Here is a 15,219-nt window from a genome sequence, read left to right as displayed (position 1 = left end):
ATTGCACAGTAATCCTTCGCATACTACCTATAATTAATATAGGTTGATAAAGTAATATTCACACAAACAAATGCAGTTGACAGATAAAAGTGGGAGTTCCCAGTTGCAATACGAAATATATATATTTCTAATAAAAGCTCAAGCCTGACAAAGAAAATCTAATATTTTGGAGAATGTAAAAACGCCTGTGACCAGATTTAATCCTTTTTTTATGGGACACCTGTCGTCTAATGTTTCATAACACTAATTAACTTGTTTAAAACAGTACAGAATAAAATACAAATATTACTTTTAAGTCCTAAATACAACTTTATGCCAAAGGAAATGTTTCTAGCTTTGGGAGACAAGGGGAAGTTTCTCCGCCACAAGATGGCAGCGTCCACTTATTTAATGGATCAAAGTCTATATCAGATTGACCTGATCTAGTGTTTTGGGCAGTGGTGGCGAAGTCCATAGGGACTTGGGTTGATGACTGGAAGGTCACCAGTTCAAGTCCTAGTTGAGTGCTACAAAGCTGCCAACAAAAAGAAGCCTTTCAGTGGATTTTCTACATCAGTCTTATCTTTAAAGAGTATTTTAAAGATTAGATGTATTTAAGTTTCACTTCAGCCTTTCACTCAATTAAGAACTCTTCACATGAAGCATCTACAAATGAATCTCCCATATTTCAAACATAAATACAAAAGTGAAACAACGTTTTGTAAAAAAAAGTATTTATTCTATGTTCTAGAAATGTCCATTTGAATTATTTACATTCACACCTAGAAAAACGTACATTTCAGTTCACTACTATGGAGACATTTTAACTTAGATTCAGAAAACATGTAACACAGAATCATCTTTGGCTAGAACACTAATAAAATATAAACTCTAAGAACAAGCAGTGCCGAACAAACAACAGAAAACTGATTTTACTGAAACTGTAAAAAACTTTGGCAACAGCCTTTTCATATTTTAGGACGATTGTGTTATGATTGGTGTTTATCAGCAGGTCCGTTCAACACTTTAAATAAAGGCAGAAAACACATGTAATATGCACATCAGTGGAAGTGTGTAACCACTTTCTGTACTCGACAAAGCAAACCCAACGAAGTGCTTCAGTTTCCAGTTGGCACGAGAATCAGAAAACCTTACCTGAGTAAGAGACTGAAGAAACATTATAAAAAGAAGGGGTGGCTTTTGTGTAACAATGATAATATGATCAGTTCTGGACGCACATGATCCATCAGTGAAGTCACACACTTCTAGAGTTAGTGGACTGTAACCATGACACATAACGCTTTCTGTGCAGAGACCACTTTGTACATTTCAAAAGGCACTATGCAGCTTTTTCTGCAACCAGGTGTTCATGAGGCTCAGGCCTCATCCAAACCACAATCCTTTCCAAACGGTCCCACAAAGTTTAAATACATATATTATCTAATTCTCAATGATGTCCAAACGAAAGGAAACATTGATGTCACGTCGAAAAACATCGTAACAATGTTGGGACAAACGTCTTTGCAGCAGTGTTGAAGTGCAAAGAGAAAAGGTAAGAGGAGGTCTACTTCTGATGGTCAGATGATTTCAAAGACTCCTGCTGAGCTGTAAAGCCTTCAGCAGGTCCATCAGAAGTATAACAGACTGTTTTGCACAAGTTAAACATGTGCTCCTCTTCTACTCTGTGTTGAAGCTTCACACAAAACAATAAATTAAGGCTAAACACTCATTAGTGACGATGCATAGTGCAATAAGCTTGATTACCAAAGCTCTATTTCTATCTTCATCAGGACCTATCAGGTTATTTTGTTCAAAAGAAGCTCACACATCTCTTTCACCTCCCGAGTGCACACATACTGCTTGTACACCCTTTAGTCTCTACTACAGTTTCTGGGTCTCTCTCACACGTTGCTGACGTCGTCCAGCGTGTTGCGGCAGTTGTCTTCGGGCAGTCTGAAGCGGAGGTGTCGTGTTTTCTCCCAGCCGCGGCGGATCTGTTGGAGGCGCAGGGCCACGCAGGGCACGCAGAGAGCCAGGCGGCCCAGCAGAGCCACGCAGGGCAGAACCAGAACCAGCACGAAGGTGGGCGGCAGCAGGAAGTGGTACTGGGCCGGGTCGAAGGCTCTGCCCCAGCCGAAGAGGAGAGTGTGGACGGTGGCCATGGACAGGGCGCAGTAACCCACTGTGGACTGCAGGGGGGAGACAATGTTAAAGAGGTTAAGAGATCTAGATAAACTTAATATCTTTCGCACAAAAAAAAGAAAACAATGCGACTAAAGCATGCAAGGAACAATCACCTACAAACCCAAGACAGACCGGGTTCAATTATAGACAAAAAAAGTCATCTTTAATGTAAATATCGAATACAATGATGATAATAAAACTGATATTTCCCTTTTAAGTGACTTATTATACCAGTTCATTACATTAACTCATGTCTCACAGGCTGCTGCGGACCCCGAGGAAACACACCACTCATGACCTGAGTAAACCCCACTGGTGTGCATTTGTGTGTGTGTGTGTGTGTGTGTGTACGCTATTTAAAGTGCCAACTGATTAAAAAGCTTCCTAAGAATGAGTCTGGTGGAGGCCAGCGGTTCAGGGTGGCATCATTCTTCCCAGATGATAATTATTTCCACTTGACATCCTGATGAATTCTTGCTACAGTGCTTTCAAATGACTGAAGGGGAACATTACATTACATTACATTACATTACATTGCATTTAGCTGACGCTTTTATCCAAAGCGACTTACAATAAGTACATTCGACCAGGAAGACACAACCTTGAAGAAAACAGAATCATAAAGTACATCAGGTTTCATAGAGCCAAACATTTCAAGTGCTACTCAACTGGCTTTAGATAAGCCAGTCCTTTATTAGTATATAAGTGCTTTGTTAATAGTTCTATCGCTCGAAGTGGAGTCGAAAGAGATGAGTTTTCAGTTTGCGCCGGAAGATGTGCAAGCTATCTGCCGTCCTGATGTCAATGGGAGCTCATTCCACCATCCTGGAGCCAGGACAGCAAACCCACGTGTTTTCGCCGATGGGAACTTGGGTCCCCCTCGCAGCGAGGGCGCAGCGAGTCGTTTGGCTGATGCAGAGCGTAGTGCACGCGCTGGGGTGTACGGTTTAACCATGTCCTGGATGTAGGAAGGGCCAGATCCATTCGCAGCATGGTAAGCAAGTACCAGTGTCTTGAAGTGGATTCTAGCAGTTACCGGAAGCCAGTGAAGGGAGCGGAGGAGCGGAGTGGTGTGGGAGAATTTAGGAAGGTTGAAGACCAGACGAGCCGCTGCATTCTGGGTGAGCTGCAGAGGTTGGATGGCACATGCAGGTAGACCAGCCAGGAGGGAGTTGCAGTAGTCTAGGCGTGAGATGACGAGAGCCTGGACCAGAACCTGAGTCGCTTTCTGAGTCAGCTGGGAACAGCGGAGTTTTAAAAAAAAAGGAATGAGAAGATGTCTGGTCTTAATATGTGTCCTTGTTGATGCTGTAAATGGAGCTGATGGTGATGCAGGGACAATGTTAGACTTGATGTGACAATAAAGTATGATCTTATCGTAAATAATCACTAATTAAAATGCCATGTCTGCAGTTTTCACTTCCACATTAATGCCTAATAAAGAGAGATTTTTGCCATTACATTTCCAGCCCTGCTCATTCAAACACAACCCTAAGCAAAACAATTATGTTATTTGGTCTTCTGTAATTTGTGCACATTGAAACTGAACAAAAGAGACAGCGCCCCAACGGCCCAAAAGCATTCATTTGACTCTGATTCGGCCGAGTCGGGGGCTTTTACATTAACGGCAGGAAGCCTCTTCTGTGCGTCAACATGTGCAATCCCTACGCTTTAAAGCCTTGAATAGTCCAAATAAATGTCTATCATGGGCACAACAAATGGAGTGTTTCAAAAATCTGTTGATCTTCACACCATCCCCACCCTCTGGAAAAAATCAATAATAAAACCTGTCCCCAAAAAACCTTGTCCAAAGGTAAACAATGATTTTAGGCCTGTTGCATTGACATCCATTGTCATGAAATGTTTTGAGAGGATCATGGTGCCGCTGCTAAAATGGAGGTTGATGTACATTTAGACCCTTTTCAGTTTGCCTACAAGCAAGGGCGTGGCACAGACGATGCTCTAAATAGCATCACACACCTGGTCACTAAACACCTGGAAGACCCTAAGGCATATGTACGCCTACTGTTTGTGGATTTCAGCTCGGCTTTTAACACACTGCAGCCTCACATCTTGCTTCAAAAACTGATTAAGATCAATATAAATCCTTTCATCTTGAAATGGTATTTTTCGTTTTTAACCAATCGCACTCAGCAAGTCAGGGTCAACAATGCCCTCTCAGAGCCCCGGACCATCAGTAACCCAACCCCCCAGGGTTGTGTGAGCTCCCCCGGTCCTCTTCACACTGTACACAAACGACTGTACAAGAGCCCACCCGGAGAATTATATCATCAAATTCTCTGATGATACAGCTATCCTTGGCTTAATGCACAAGGGCAGCAGTTCATCGGCTTATCACTCTGAAATAGAGAGATTTGTGCAGTGGTGTGATTCTAGCCATCTAGTGCTGAATGTGAAGAAGACTGAGGAGATGGTGTGGGACCCAAAGGCAGTGGGTGACCTTAGCCCGGTGGTTATCCACAATGAACCCATAACTCAGGTCAGCTCCTATAAGTACCTTGGTGTCCATCTAGATAATACACTCAGCTGGAAGGCGCATGTTCAAGGTCTGTGCTCTAGACTTCAACAGCGATTGTACTTTCTGCGTCGACTCCGGGCTTTCTGCGTCGACCAGAAGTTCATGTTACTGTTTTATCATGCAGTGTTGGAGAGCATCATTAGGTATGGTATCACTGCCTGGTACGGTAACTTGACAGTGCAGTCAAAGTCACAGATCGCTCGCCTGGTACAGACGGCTATAAAAATTATGGGGGTTAAAAAACACCCATATCTCCAAAACATATATGAGCAGTCCATTATCAGACAGGCAAACAAAATAGTGTCTGATCCCACCCACATACTCCACCCAGAATTCCAGCTCCTACCTTCTGGTAGAAGATTCAGGGTTCCCAAGAGCAGGCTGAACCGCTATAAGCACTCATTCCTACCAATGTCCGTTAAACTTCTTAACATTGACAGGAAGTGAAATGTAGTCGAAGTCAAATGTAATGAAATGTACTTTTTTTTTTAAATGTTGGCCATGAGGGTTGTGCAATAGGTCGCCATTGTCAGTATGTGCGTCTGTGTGTATTGTGTTTGTTCAAACGGTGTATGATTGATGATATGTGTATGTCTCTTAAATGTCCACTATGTTTGTATATTATGTACATGTATGCGGAACTGCTGGACGGAGCCCAGAACGAATTTCCTTACGGGGACAATAAAGTATATCGTATCGTCTCGTTGTATTCAAAGTGGTTATATCTGTGTTAAAACAAGTCAAATACATTCTCTACATTACATAAAGCAGTTTTGCTGAACCCACAGTGTCCAGCTGTTTCAGGACATTTCCCAGTGACCCGTCTTAAAGATGTGTGTCATCAGAAGGACTTGTTGGTCTTTTTGAGGATTTTCTATAAAATTTTACTTATGACTAACCTTGGTTATCATAGGATGGCAAGAAGTGGTATTTTAAAGTGGACCTATCATGCTATATTTCAATAATATAGTGTAGGACCATACCTATATAAAGGCATATTTATACTTTATACTTTTCAAAATACCAAACAGATCATGCATTTTAGCCATTCCTCATTTCGCTCAATTTAACACCGTCTTTTCACGGGCTGATTCTGTGAGAACAGCACCATCTACAGGCCTGGCATATGTACTACAGCGTCTCCAGCACTTTCGAACGGCAATGTCCGTGGCTGTCTCCTCCTGATTGGTGGAGTTGGCCCAATAGCCGTAGCGCTACTTCTGTGACGTCAGAGAAGTGTTCAAATCTGGATCAGTCTGTATCAGATCCATTGCAGCCCCTTTTTAAGAGATTTGGGTATGGAGAAAAAGAGAGAGGGTTGTGTTTTCTGACACTTGGTGAGTTCCCTGGAACACCAGGGACACACATTCATGTATAAAAGACGTACAAAAGTGCATTTTGCATGATAGGTCCCCTTTAAGTGACCAATATGTGGGCTGTTTTATTTATCTTGGAACACAGTTATGTTTTCGATGCCATTCCTTGAGAGATAAAGAGAATCAGACTATGAATCAACCTTTTCTCATTGCTTGTATGTCCATTATAAACAAGTATGCGTCCTCTCCCTGGTGGACACAGACGGTAAACCCAGCGTCCTGCAGCTGTGAGAGCAGGTCTGGAGGTTCAGGGCAAGAAGTTTCTCTTCATCGCTCCGGCTCTCGACACATGACTAATCTGACGGCCACCGGATTAGCTGAACGGAAAGATGAAAGGGGAAAAGCAGTCGGACCAAGAGTCATGGGGGAAAAGAGGCCACCATGGGGGGGGGAAGTGTGTGTGTGTGTGTGTGTGTGTGTGTGTGTGTGTGTGTGTGTGTGTGTGTGTGTGAACTGAGTCACGACTCTCCTGAGTTTAGCGCCAAATCTGGGGCAGCAGCAGGAGTGCAAACGCAGTGATTGTATGAGCCATGTAGAGACATGTAGAGATATGGAGTGCATCTGTCTGCATCAGCGTGACGCCTGTGGGGGTGTGTGTGTGTGTGTGTGTGTGTGTGTGTGTGTGTGTCAAGTGTCTGTCAATCTTCACCCATCATTGTGTATTAATCCCATCTGTCTGTATGCAGCTGAATGTTTTTTTCAAGTGGTCTTTTTTTAGCTATTGTGCATGTATTCATCACCATGAATATACACTATAGCTACCGTGCATATGACAATAAAGCCTTTGAGCCTCAAGGACAGCTATACCATTCTCCTTCCTGTTTGTGCGTACCTGTATGAAGGTGAACTCCCTCCAGTTGACAGAGTTGGCGACGGAGGGCAGCGAGGTGACGGCCAGCAGAGAGAGCAGTCCGAGCGCCATGATGCCCGCGGAGACGTACAGCTCCATCCTCCACACCTCCTCTTCCACCCACACCTCGTCCCCCTCCTTCATCTGGACACCACAGGACAGACAGCACTCTTCATCTCTAATTAATTCACCCGATGTACTGCAGCTAGTTGTAAGTGTAGTAAATGATTATACAACAAATGCCACTTCTGCCAAGTCTAATTCAGTCGGCTTAAATCACACTAGTAATGACCATTCATCATGATTTTATACATTTATATATATCATTTTTATGCTTATTAAATTAGTTACTGCTTTGCTAATTTTGCTGTAACGCTAATGAAGGAATTAAAGATAAATACATAAAAGGTGCTTGTGGCTGTACAGCACTTTGGTCTGGAGGTTTGAAAGTGCTTTCTAAGTAAAGCTGTATTGTATTGTGATTCCTCTCACCTGTCTAACAGCGAGGAGCAGTTTAAAGCGTGTAGACTTCCTCATGGGGAGGCTCAGACTGTAGATGGCGTGTAACGCTGCACACAGGAAGCTGCACAGTCCAAACTGCTTCCTGCACGTCAGCCAGCGGTCCAGCCAATTAGGGAAGCGGTTGTATTTGGTGCCGGACCACAGCTGGAAGAAGGCGGCACACAGACCAGGCAGGTAAACCAGCGCCAACATCACCAAGGCCACGGAGGGCAGAGTGACGTTCACCGTCTCGATGGGCATTTTGTAGAAGACGCTCTTCCCCGCCGTGACGTAGGGCTGCAGGACGTCCCGCAGGAAGTTGTACAGGTAGAAGAGGATGAAGAGAAACAGGGTGCAGAGGATGGGGATGCGCCAGGAAGGGAATAAAGACAGGGGGAGGTTTTCAATCTCCAGAGAAGAGGAGAGGAGGCCCATATCGACCGGGACGAAGCCCATCCTGCGACAGAGCTGCATCACGGAGCTCTTGGCCTTGCTGCTGTTACTGCACAGGAAAATCTGCAGGGAACAGTTGACATATTTAGTCACAAGTAAGACGTATCTCCACGAATGCTGCTTCCCTGGACATCTTCAAGTCATCATTAAAAACTCATCACCGTCCCCCTGCTTCCACTCCTACTTTATTTACCTTATTATTTGCCCTTTTGTCTGATTGTTTGTTCACCATGTAAAGCGGCCTTGGGTCCCTTGAAAGGCGCTTTACAAATGTCATCTATCATCATTATTAATGTGAACTATGAGCAGATGTTTCCTACCTGATTTTGCCTTCTTCTTCTTCACTGACACAATTATGCAAATTAGACAGGCAGTGTTACAGCCGCTGCTACCTTGTGAGCTTAAGTCTGTTTGTGTATGTAAATGAGCTGTGCAGTTCCTCTGCTGTCATTGGCCGTCCGGACCGCTCAACATCCGCGGGGAGGGACAGACGTCGCCCAACCCCTGCTCGCTTCTGCCACGTCATCCGGGGGAGGAGTATAAAGGCTGAGCACGGACAACAGTCGGGAGGCTCTGTATTTTGTGTCAGATGCCTCAACCCTATCCTTGTGATAAGCCTTCATTCTGTGAATTCTGAGAGTATTTAGCCGTGTGTCTTTTGTATTAGCTCCACTGATTAGCAGTGTCTGTAGTAGGGTTCTAGGCGAGCACACTGAGTAGCAGTGTGTCGTCGGGTTCTGTGTTAGCGTAGGGATTTTGTGTGTGTGTATACTGCTTAGATCCAGGTTGGTTAGCACCTGTCGACCAGCGTTCCTGTGAGTGGATATTGCGTAGAGCCAGGTGATTAGCACCTGTAGACCAGCGTTCCTGTGAGTGGATATTGCGTAGAGCCAGGTGATTAGCACCTGTAGACCCGCACCAGCTGTGTGTTTCCACAGTCCCGTTTTGTTTATTGTTTGTTTCCACTTTAGTAGTGAGATTTGTTTTTCTTTGTGTAGCGGGGCAACTCTCTTTTGGAGACCCTTTGTGTTGTGTTATAGTGACAGATTGACCCGTGTTGTGGGGCCAATCTGTGTGACCATCATTTTACTTAGTTTCAGTAACAATAAAACCACCGGTAACGAATATACTTCACATAGTAAACAAGTCTCTTCAATCAGGTGTTTTTCCACAGGCCCTGAAAACTGCAGTAATTAAAACCGCTCCAAAAAAAGCATAACCTAGACGCAACCATAATGAATAATTACAGGCCCATATCAAACCTTCCCTTTTTAAGCAAATTGATTGAAAAAGCAGTTTTTCAACAGTTGAGTAATTTCATGTTTTTAACTGACGGTTTTGATGTGTTTCAGTCGGGCTTCCGACCTAACCCCAGCACTGAGACTTCACTTGTTAAGGTCTTAAATGACCGTAGCATTAGTTATTATGCCCCAACAATTTGGAACAAACTGCCTAAATCGTGCACGTCCACCAAAACACTTGCACTATTTGATCTGTGTTATTGTGTTGCACTGTTGGAGGAGCATGGGACCTAAGATTTTCATAGACATAACTACACTGTAGCTATGTACGAATGACAATAAAAAAATAAATCTTGAATCTCCACGAATGTATACTATGAGCAGATGTTTCCCACCTGTCTGCTTGCATCTCGAGGTCCTCTCTGCAGCGCCCAGGCTGATATGGTGTTGAACCCTTTGACCACATCGCTGTCTGGAAACATGTCGGCCAGCTGCTCGGCGTTGGAAGGCCCGTCGTGGTTGATTCTCAAACCGTTGCTCACGTCCACCAGCGTCTTTCCAGCCAGCGAGGGCTTCAGCTCCAGCAGCGTGGAGTGATGCTCGGGGAAAACAGCCACAAACATCAGGGCTGCCTGACTGGCTGCCTCCACCTGAGAGGTCACCTGGAAGAGGAACAGAGGAATGGTTCAACTTGACATACATCTGTATCTAACGTATAATAAAGAAATAATCCAAAACCATAATCCATTTTGTCAAGATGAATCCATTTATTTGTTCCATCTCTCCTTCAACTTGTTTAGCTTTCCCCGTCCAACACCAACCCCTTCCCCATAAACACACATCATATAGCAAATAGGAGACCAAGGGGTGTCAACAAATATATTCGGGGGCGTAAACAACTAAGGTGAGTAGATAAATATTCAACAAATAATATCTGTAGGCCATGTTTACTACTAAAACATGTTAAACAATTCAAATAAAAAGTGAAGTGAAATGGCTCCTACAATGCCTAAACCCTGCACCTTATGAAGAACAAAGTTCATTTATAAGAGTCCTTGTGGTTTTCGAGGTGTCCAACACTGACAATGCAAAGGTGCGCAACTCTATTCCCAAACCACAAGTGGGATTATCTGCTAAGCATCTCTTCATGATAATAGCAGCTGTTATTATGCCTTGTGGGTAAAGTCAGTGAGTAAACATAGAATTAGCACCTTAGGACGGGACCAACAACACTCATTACATGGTGAGTGTGGGTGTGTGTCAGAGTGTGTGTATCACCTCGACCTCTTCGGGGAACAAATCCTCAGAGCGCTTGGGGTTTCGACTCCCCACCACCACCTGGTATCCGGAGGACACCAGCCTCCTGGCCAGCGAGCGGGAGAAGTCGCCCGTTCCCATGATGCCGATCACCGGAGAGTCGGACATGGAGGCTTCCAGATGTCTCGAGCCTCCTGCTTCACCTCTGTCGCGGATTAAAGGCCTTGCCATGTCATCAGGCATAATGCGCTGATGAATCTGTGGAGATGGTTCATTTAGACTCAGATGACCTCGACTGAATGCAGTCAGACATAGAAAGGAGGATAAAACACTTTCAACTAGGCATTAAGATGTTGATTGTAAGGTCTAAAAAAAGGTGTACTTTTCCTCCACTACATTTATTTAACACCTTTAGTTACTTCACAGATCTGGATGAATGATGTGAAATATAATCAAGTGTTGAATCAGACTTTAGTTCCACCTGGAGTAAATCCACCAGCTACCCTGCAGTATACAAAGTCATTCAAACTAGCTGCACCTTCACCAGCTTTGATAACACTTTCATGATCAATCATTATAAAACATATCATATATATTATTCTGAAATGGACCAATCTGCACAACGACTACTTTTACTGTATTTTGATGAGAATACTTTTCTACTTTCACTTGAGGAACATTTTGAATGCAGGACTTTTACTGTAACAGAGTATTCCTACACTTCTACTTTTACTCAAGTACAAGATCTGAGTACTTCTACTTTTACTCAAGTACAAGACCTGAGTACTTCTACTTGTACTCAAGTACAAGCTCTACTTCTTCCACCTCTGATTATAATATCAAAACATTACTAGCAAGCCTGCCATAAATGCAAAACTTAATCCACGAACTCCACTGTTTTGAAGATACAAAAGTCGTTAACATACATAACAATAGCAGTCGAAATAATTAGTAAAAACGTCCTTTTTTTATTTAAATACTGCTTTGGTTATAATGCAAATGTATGCCGAATTAACCAGACAACCTAAATTATTCAGAAACAGTTGCAAGAAATGTTATAGGACGCATTAAAGCTGATAAGAAATTAAATTGCAGGAAATGTAAATTGGCTTTCACAACAAAACCGAAAGTGGCTTGTTGCCCTTGACTGAACTCGTGGACACTTTAAAGTTCCTCTCTCTAACAAACCAAGCAACACAGGCACATACAAGCGAACATTCGAATACATAAGTGGTTTAAATTGTTTAAGTCAGTCCCTGTTAGTAGTTAAAGCGGTATTTTGTACCTACTTTCAGGTACTTGCTCACCCTCTCCTCCGCTCTCTGCAAACTGAGCGGTTCTTCCTGATAAGGTGACGCAACAGCAGAAGCCCCGCCCCCTCCACGCCCCCCATGTGTGAGCAGAAGATAAAATTGAGTGAGCTGCCTGCACACATGTACCAACACAATACATATGATAAGAAATCCTCCCAGAAGACACATAATAGACCGTTAACATTACAAGACAAATGCTGCACTTTTTAATATGGTGTTTAAAAAAGTGCTTTACAAGAATGGGGAAAAAGCAGGAATATAAAGAGTTTTGAAGCATGCATGACCCTTTCTCTTGCTTTCCCCCCATCTTCTAAGGAGGGTTGTACTGTATATATAATATATACTGACTGATAAAAATCTATGTGATCTCTTTGTCTTTACACACTCTTCAATTTACTGCAGAATATGAACACATTTCGGCCAAATACTACCACTTTAAAACTGTAGCTAGTCCACTTCAAATTCAGATATATTGTTCATACTTGTTTCCCCTTTATTTGTAATATTTTTATATATATTTGGTTTGTAAATCTTTGTTTCTTGTACACATTTTCCTTACTTTTCTCTATATATCAATGTATCCTATACTGTGTTAATATATCTTTATATAATGGTGGATAGCTTTTGCACTGTACAAGTACAATCTATATTAAATATGCCCTTGAGAAAAATAAATGGCACACCAAAAAACAGACGGACATAATAGAGAAGAGTAGAGACACTAAATAATATTCATTAGGTCTAAATAGAGGCAGACTTTTAATAGTAGTCTCTCGCTTGACTCCATCTGCTGCTGTCAGGGTATTTGATTAACTGGCCCTGGGATTAGGAGAGAAAAGCCAAAGCAAAATTGTGTTAAAAAAGAAACGTCTGACCGCAGGTTACACACTGTCAACATGACTTCATCACGTCTGCCTTTGCCACTTGCAAAAGGTTGAAGCCCTCTGGCTCACAGCGCTGCATCAGTGTCACTCACTAACAGACACACACACACACACACACACACACACACACACACACACACACACACACACACACACACACCACACACACACACACACACACACACACACACACACACACACACACAGACACACATACACACACACAAACACACACACACACACACACACACACACGCCACCCTCTCTTTCAGTCTCTAGGCTATGGCCTCGTGTTTGTGCTTCAGGTCACATTCCTTGACATAGATATATGATTTTAAGATTTCTTATTCATAGGTATTGATTACAGTCTCCTGGTGTGGAACTGGTAACCCCTTAATCTTACACGTCAAATCAATTAAAGTTATTCTAACCATAGGGGACAGACTTCAGTTAAATACTCTCCCTAAACCCACCCTGCTAATAGAGTGCTACAGTGATGTGCTCGAATAGCAAGGGTTCCCTCGACAAAATGCAATAGAAAATGAGCTCTGTGTACTTATATGGTTTGTTCAGCAGGATTATGTTTATGTACATATTATGTACATATTTACACCACTTTGATCATTTTTAAAACCTAAACGCAATAGTATAAAGCTAATGTTAGGCTTCAAAGGGACAACATCACGTTCACATGAATTTATGTCACCAAAGCTAAGCTAAAGGTGGCTAATGTTCGCCGTGATGACATTTAAGTCGTCTCTTTCAACCGTGACATAATTTCTATTGTGAACAAAATGTGAGAATATCTTGAACCACAGACCTTATTTCAGGCATCTCACCAAAAACATGTTTAAAAAAGCAACTGGAAGAAGTGGTAAAATGCTAACTCTTTGTCATTGTTGCCCCACTCCATTGCTAATATTTAAAAGAAAAATAGCAAACAGCAGGGTTTCGTAACCTTTCCTTGCCTTTGATGCTGTTTCCCGTTTCATAATAACATTACCACAGCAATTAGAGAGCAGCAAGGGAAAGGCACGGTCATAAACGGTTAGCCTGAGGTGGACGAATTCAGCCATGTTGGCCTCTGACAGGACTTCACTGTCAACATGTGACATGGAGGAAGACGTTTGTTTCTGTGGATTCAGGAGCCGAGGTGTCTTCATCAGAGATTAGGGACACATGTTAGGACAGGAGCTGATGTTGCAAGTTTACCGCTGAATTGTTGTGGCTCAGTGGAGGTTTCCCACAAACATACTCAGGATAGAGTGCTGGACTTCGAATCAGGGCAAGTTCGAGTCCCACAGTCAGCATGTCGTTGTGTCCCTGGGCACTTCACCCCAAATGTCTCCTGTGGGGATTGTCCACAGCACTGAATGTATGTTAGTCGCTTAAGCGTCTAACAAATGACATGTGATGTAACATACAACAGCTACAGTAAAATGCTACTTGCCTGTCTATGCCTCAACAATATGGTACTCTAAAAAAGGGGATGTCTGCATGATAGGTACATTTACTTTGGAAGCCGTTTCTTGTGAATCCCTCAAGCTTAACGGGACAATTTGAATCCAGCATGTGGGGCCAAAACACTATTTCAAAGAGAGACAAAGACTGAATGCATTACATGGCTTTTGTAGAAAATGCTGAAACAGTATTAAAAAAAGGACTGACTCAAAGGCAAGCTTCTGTCTACCATTTTTACACAAAAACACCCCAAAAAACAGTCTTTGTGTTTCAGTGATTCCAGGTGTAAATGCACAAGTGACAGACATATTAATTTGTCTCACTGTATGATATGACACAGCAGTCCTTTAGCATGCAGCGTGATGAGCAGCCCGAGAGCTGCAGGGCAGGATAGTCTCAGCAGCGGCAGTGCATAATGTGGACAGTGTGTCGTGCATGGCTCACTATCGCCTACAGATACTGTTCACTGTACGAATCCTGAGTAAAGGTCATTACTGCAGTCATGTAGCACAGTCGGGGAGCATCATGTTCTTCCTGCATACTTATTCTTAGGGTTTTGCAGCTAAGTGTCATTTCAGTGGATGAAAATGCATATTTGTCTTTAAATTTCAACCTCGATTTCATTTTAGCCCGAGCTCTCATGACTTGGCGTGCTCTTGCTCACCTTCAGACATGAGCAGCCCAGTAGGAGGCATGTTCTACGGGTTAAAGCTGAGCTAAGCACGAGTTGAAATTGCCTCGGGGGGCTTGGCTTCTGCACTGTGACTGTAGGGCTTCGGCTAAGCCTCGTCTCCGGCCTCTGAAGGTTTCTAAACATCGCCTTGAGCTCTAAAGCCTCTGTTGTGGATGTGAGGCCTTCGCTCCAATTCCAGGTGCTTAGTACCCAGCATGCACTTTTGAAGTATTTCAGGTCCTTCATCGGGGCATTTTTGGAGCGACGCAATCAATAGACGCTTTTAATTTTCAATTACTCTCTTTTTGGTGCCTCAAAAGCTTGTGTAAAAGTCTTATTCAGCTGTGCTTATGAAACATATGGTTAGAACAAGCGGTGGCCTCCCTGGAACAAAGGAGGCTAAGGAGGTATTTAAGACAGATCTGTATGCAATAGAGTAATGATTGTCTGCACACGGGGAGAATTTTAATTTGCCGGAGAATCGAAATTCACGGCCTGTGGCTCCGCA

General features: G+C 43.1%; 1 protein-coding gene across 4 annotated transcripts; it reads right to left on the bottom strand.

The window, feature by feature from the left end:
* Positions 1 to 696: 696 nt before the first annotated feature.
* Positions 697 to 11,728, bottom strand: steap3 (STEAP family member 3, metalloreductase). 4 transcript variants are annotated; one of them, XM_034198782.1, is made up of 6 exons: positions 11,670 to 11,728; positions 10,402 to 10,638; positions 9,519 to 9,785; positions 7,421 to 7,945; positions 6,911 to 7,072; positions 697 to 2,168 (listed from the first exon to the last, which is right to left on the bottom strand). In XM_034198782.1, exons 2-6 carry the CDS (start codon positions 10,621 to 10,623, stop codon positions 1,881 to 1,883), a joined length of 1,464 nt encoding a protein of 487 aa, XP_034054673.1. In that variant the 5' UTR covers positions 10,624 to 10,638; positions 11,670 to 11,728; the 3' UTR covers positions 697 to 1,880. The 4 variants fall into 4 exon arrangements, with proteins under 4 accessions (XP_034054673.1, XP_034054674.1, XP_034054675.1 ...); XM_034198783.1 differs by having other exon boundaries at positions 11,666 to 11,717; XM_034198785.1 differs by lacking the exon at positions 697 to 2,168 and adding an exon at positions 3,332 to 6,395.
* Between the last annotated feature and the right edge of the window lie 3,491 nt (positions 11,729 to 15,219).

Source organism: Gymnodraco acuticeps, unplaced genomic scaffold (genome assembly GCF_902827175.1).
Source record: "Gymnodraco acuticeps unplaced genomic scaffold, fGymAcu1.1, whole genome shotgun sequence".
NCBI classification, from domain to species: domain Eukaryota; kingdom Metazoa; phylum Chordata; class Actinopteri; order Perciformes; family Bathydraconidae; genus Gymnodraco; species Gymnodraco acuticeps.
This window is presented reverse-complemented; position numbering and strand designations above follow the sequence as displayed.

Bases quoted from the DNA above. Each gene is read 5' to 3' on its own strand.
- steap3 (XM_034198782.1), bottom strand. From the start codon at position 10,623: ATGCCTGATGACATGGCAAGGCCTTTAATCCGCGACAGAGGTGAAGCA. The intron at 9,786-10,401 runs GTGATACACACA...TTCCTCTTCCAG, and splicing joins TGTTCCCCGAAGAGGTCGAG to GTGACCTCTCAGGTGGAGGC. The intron at 7,946-9,518 runs GTGGGAAACATC...TGTTCCCTGCAG, and splicing joins CTCGAGATGCAAGCAGACAG to ATTTTCCTGTGCAGTAACAG.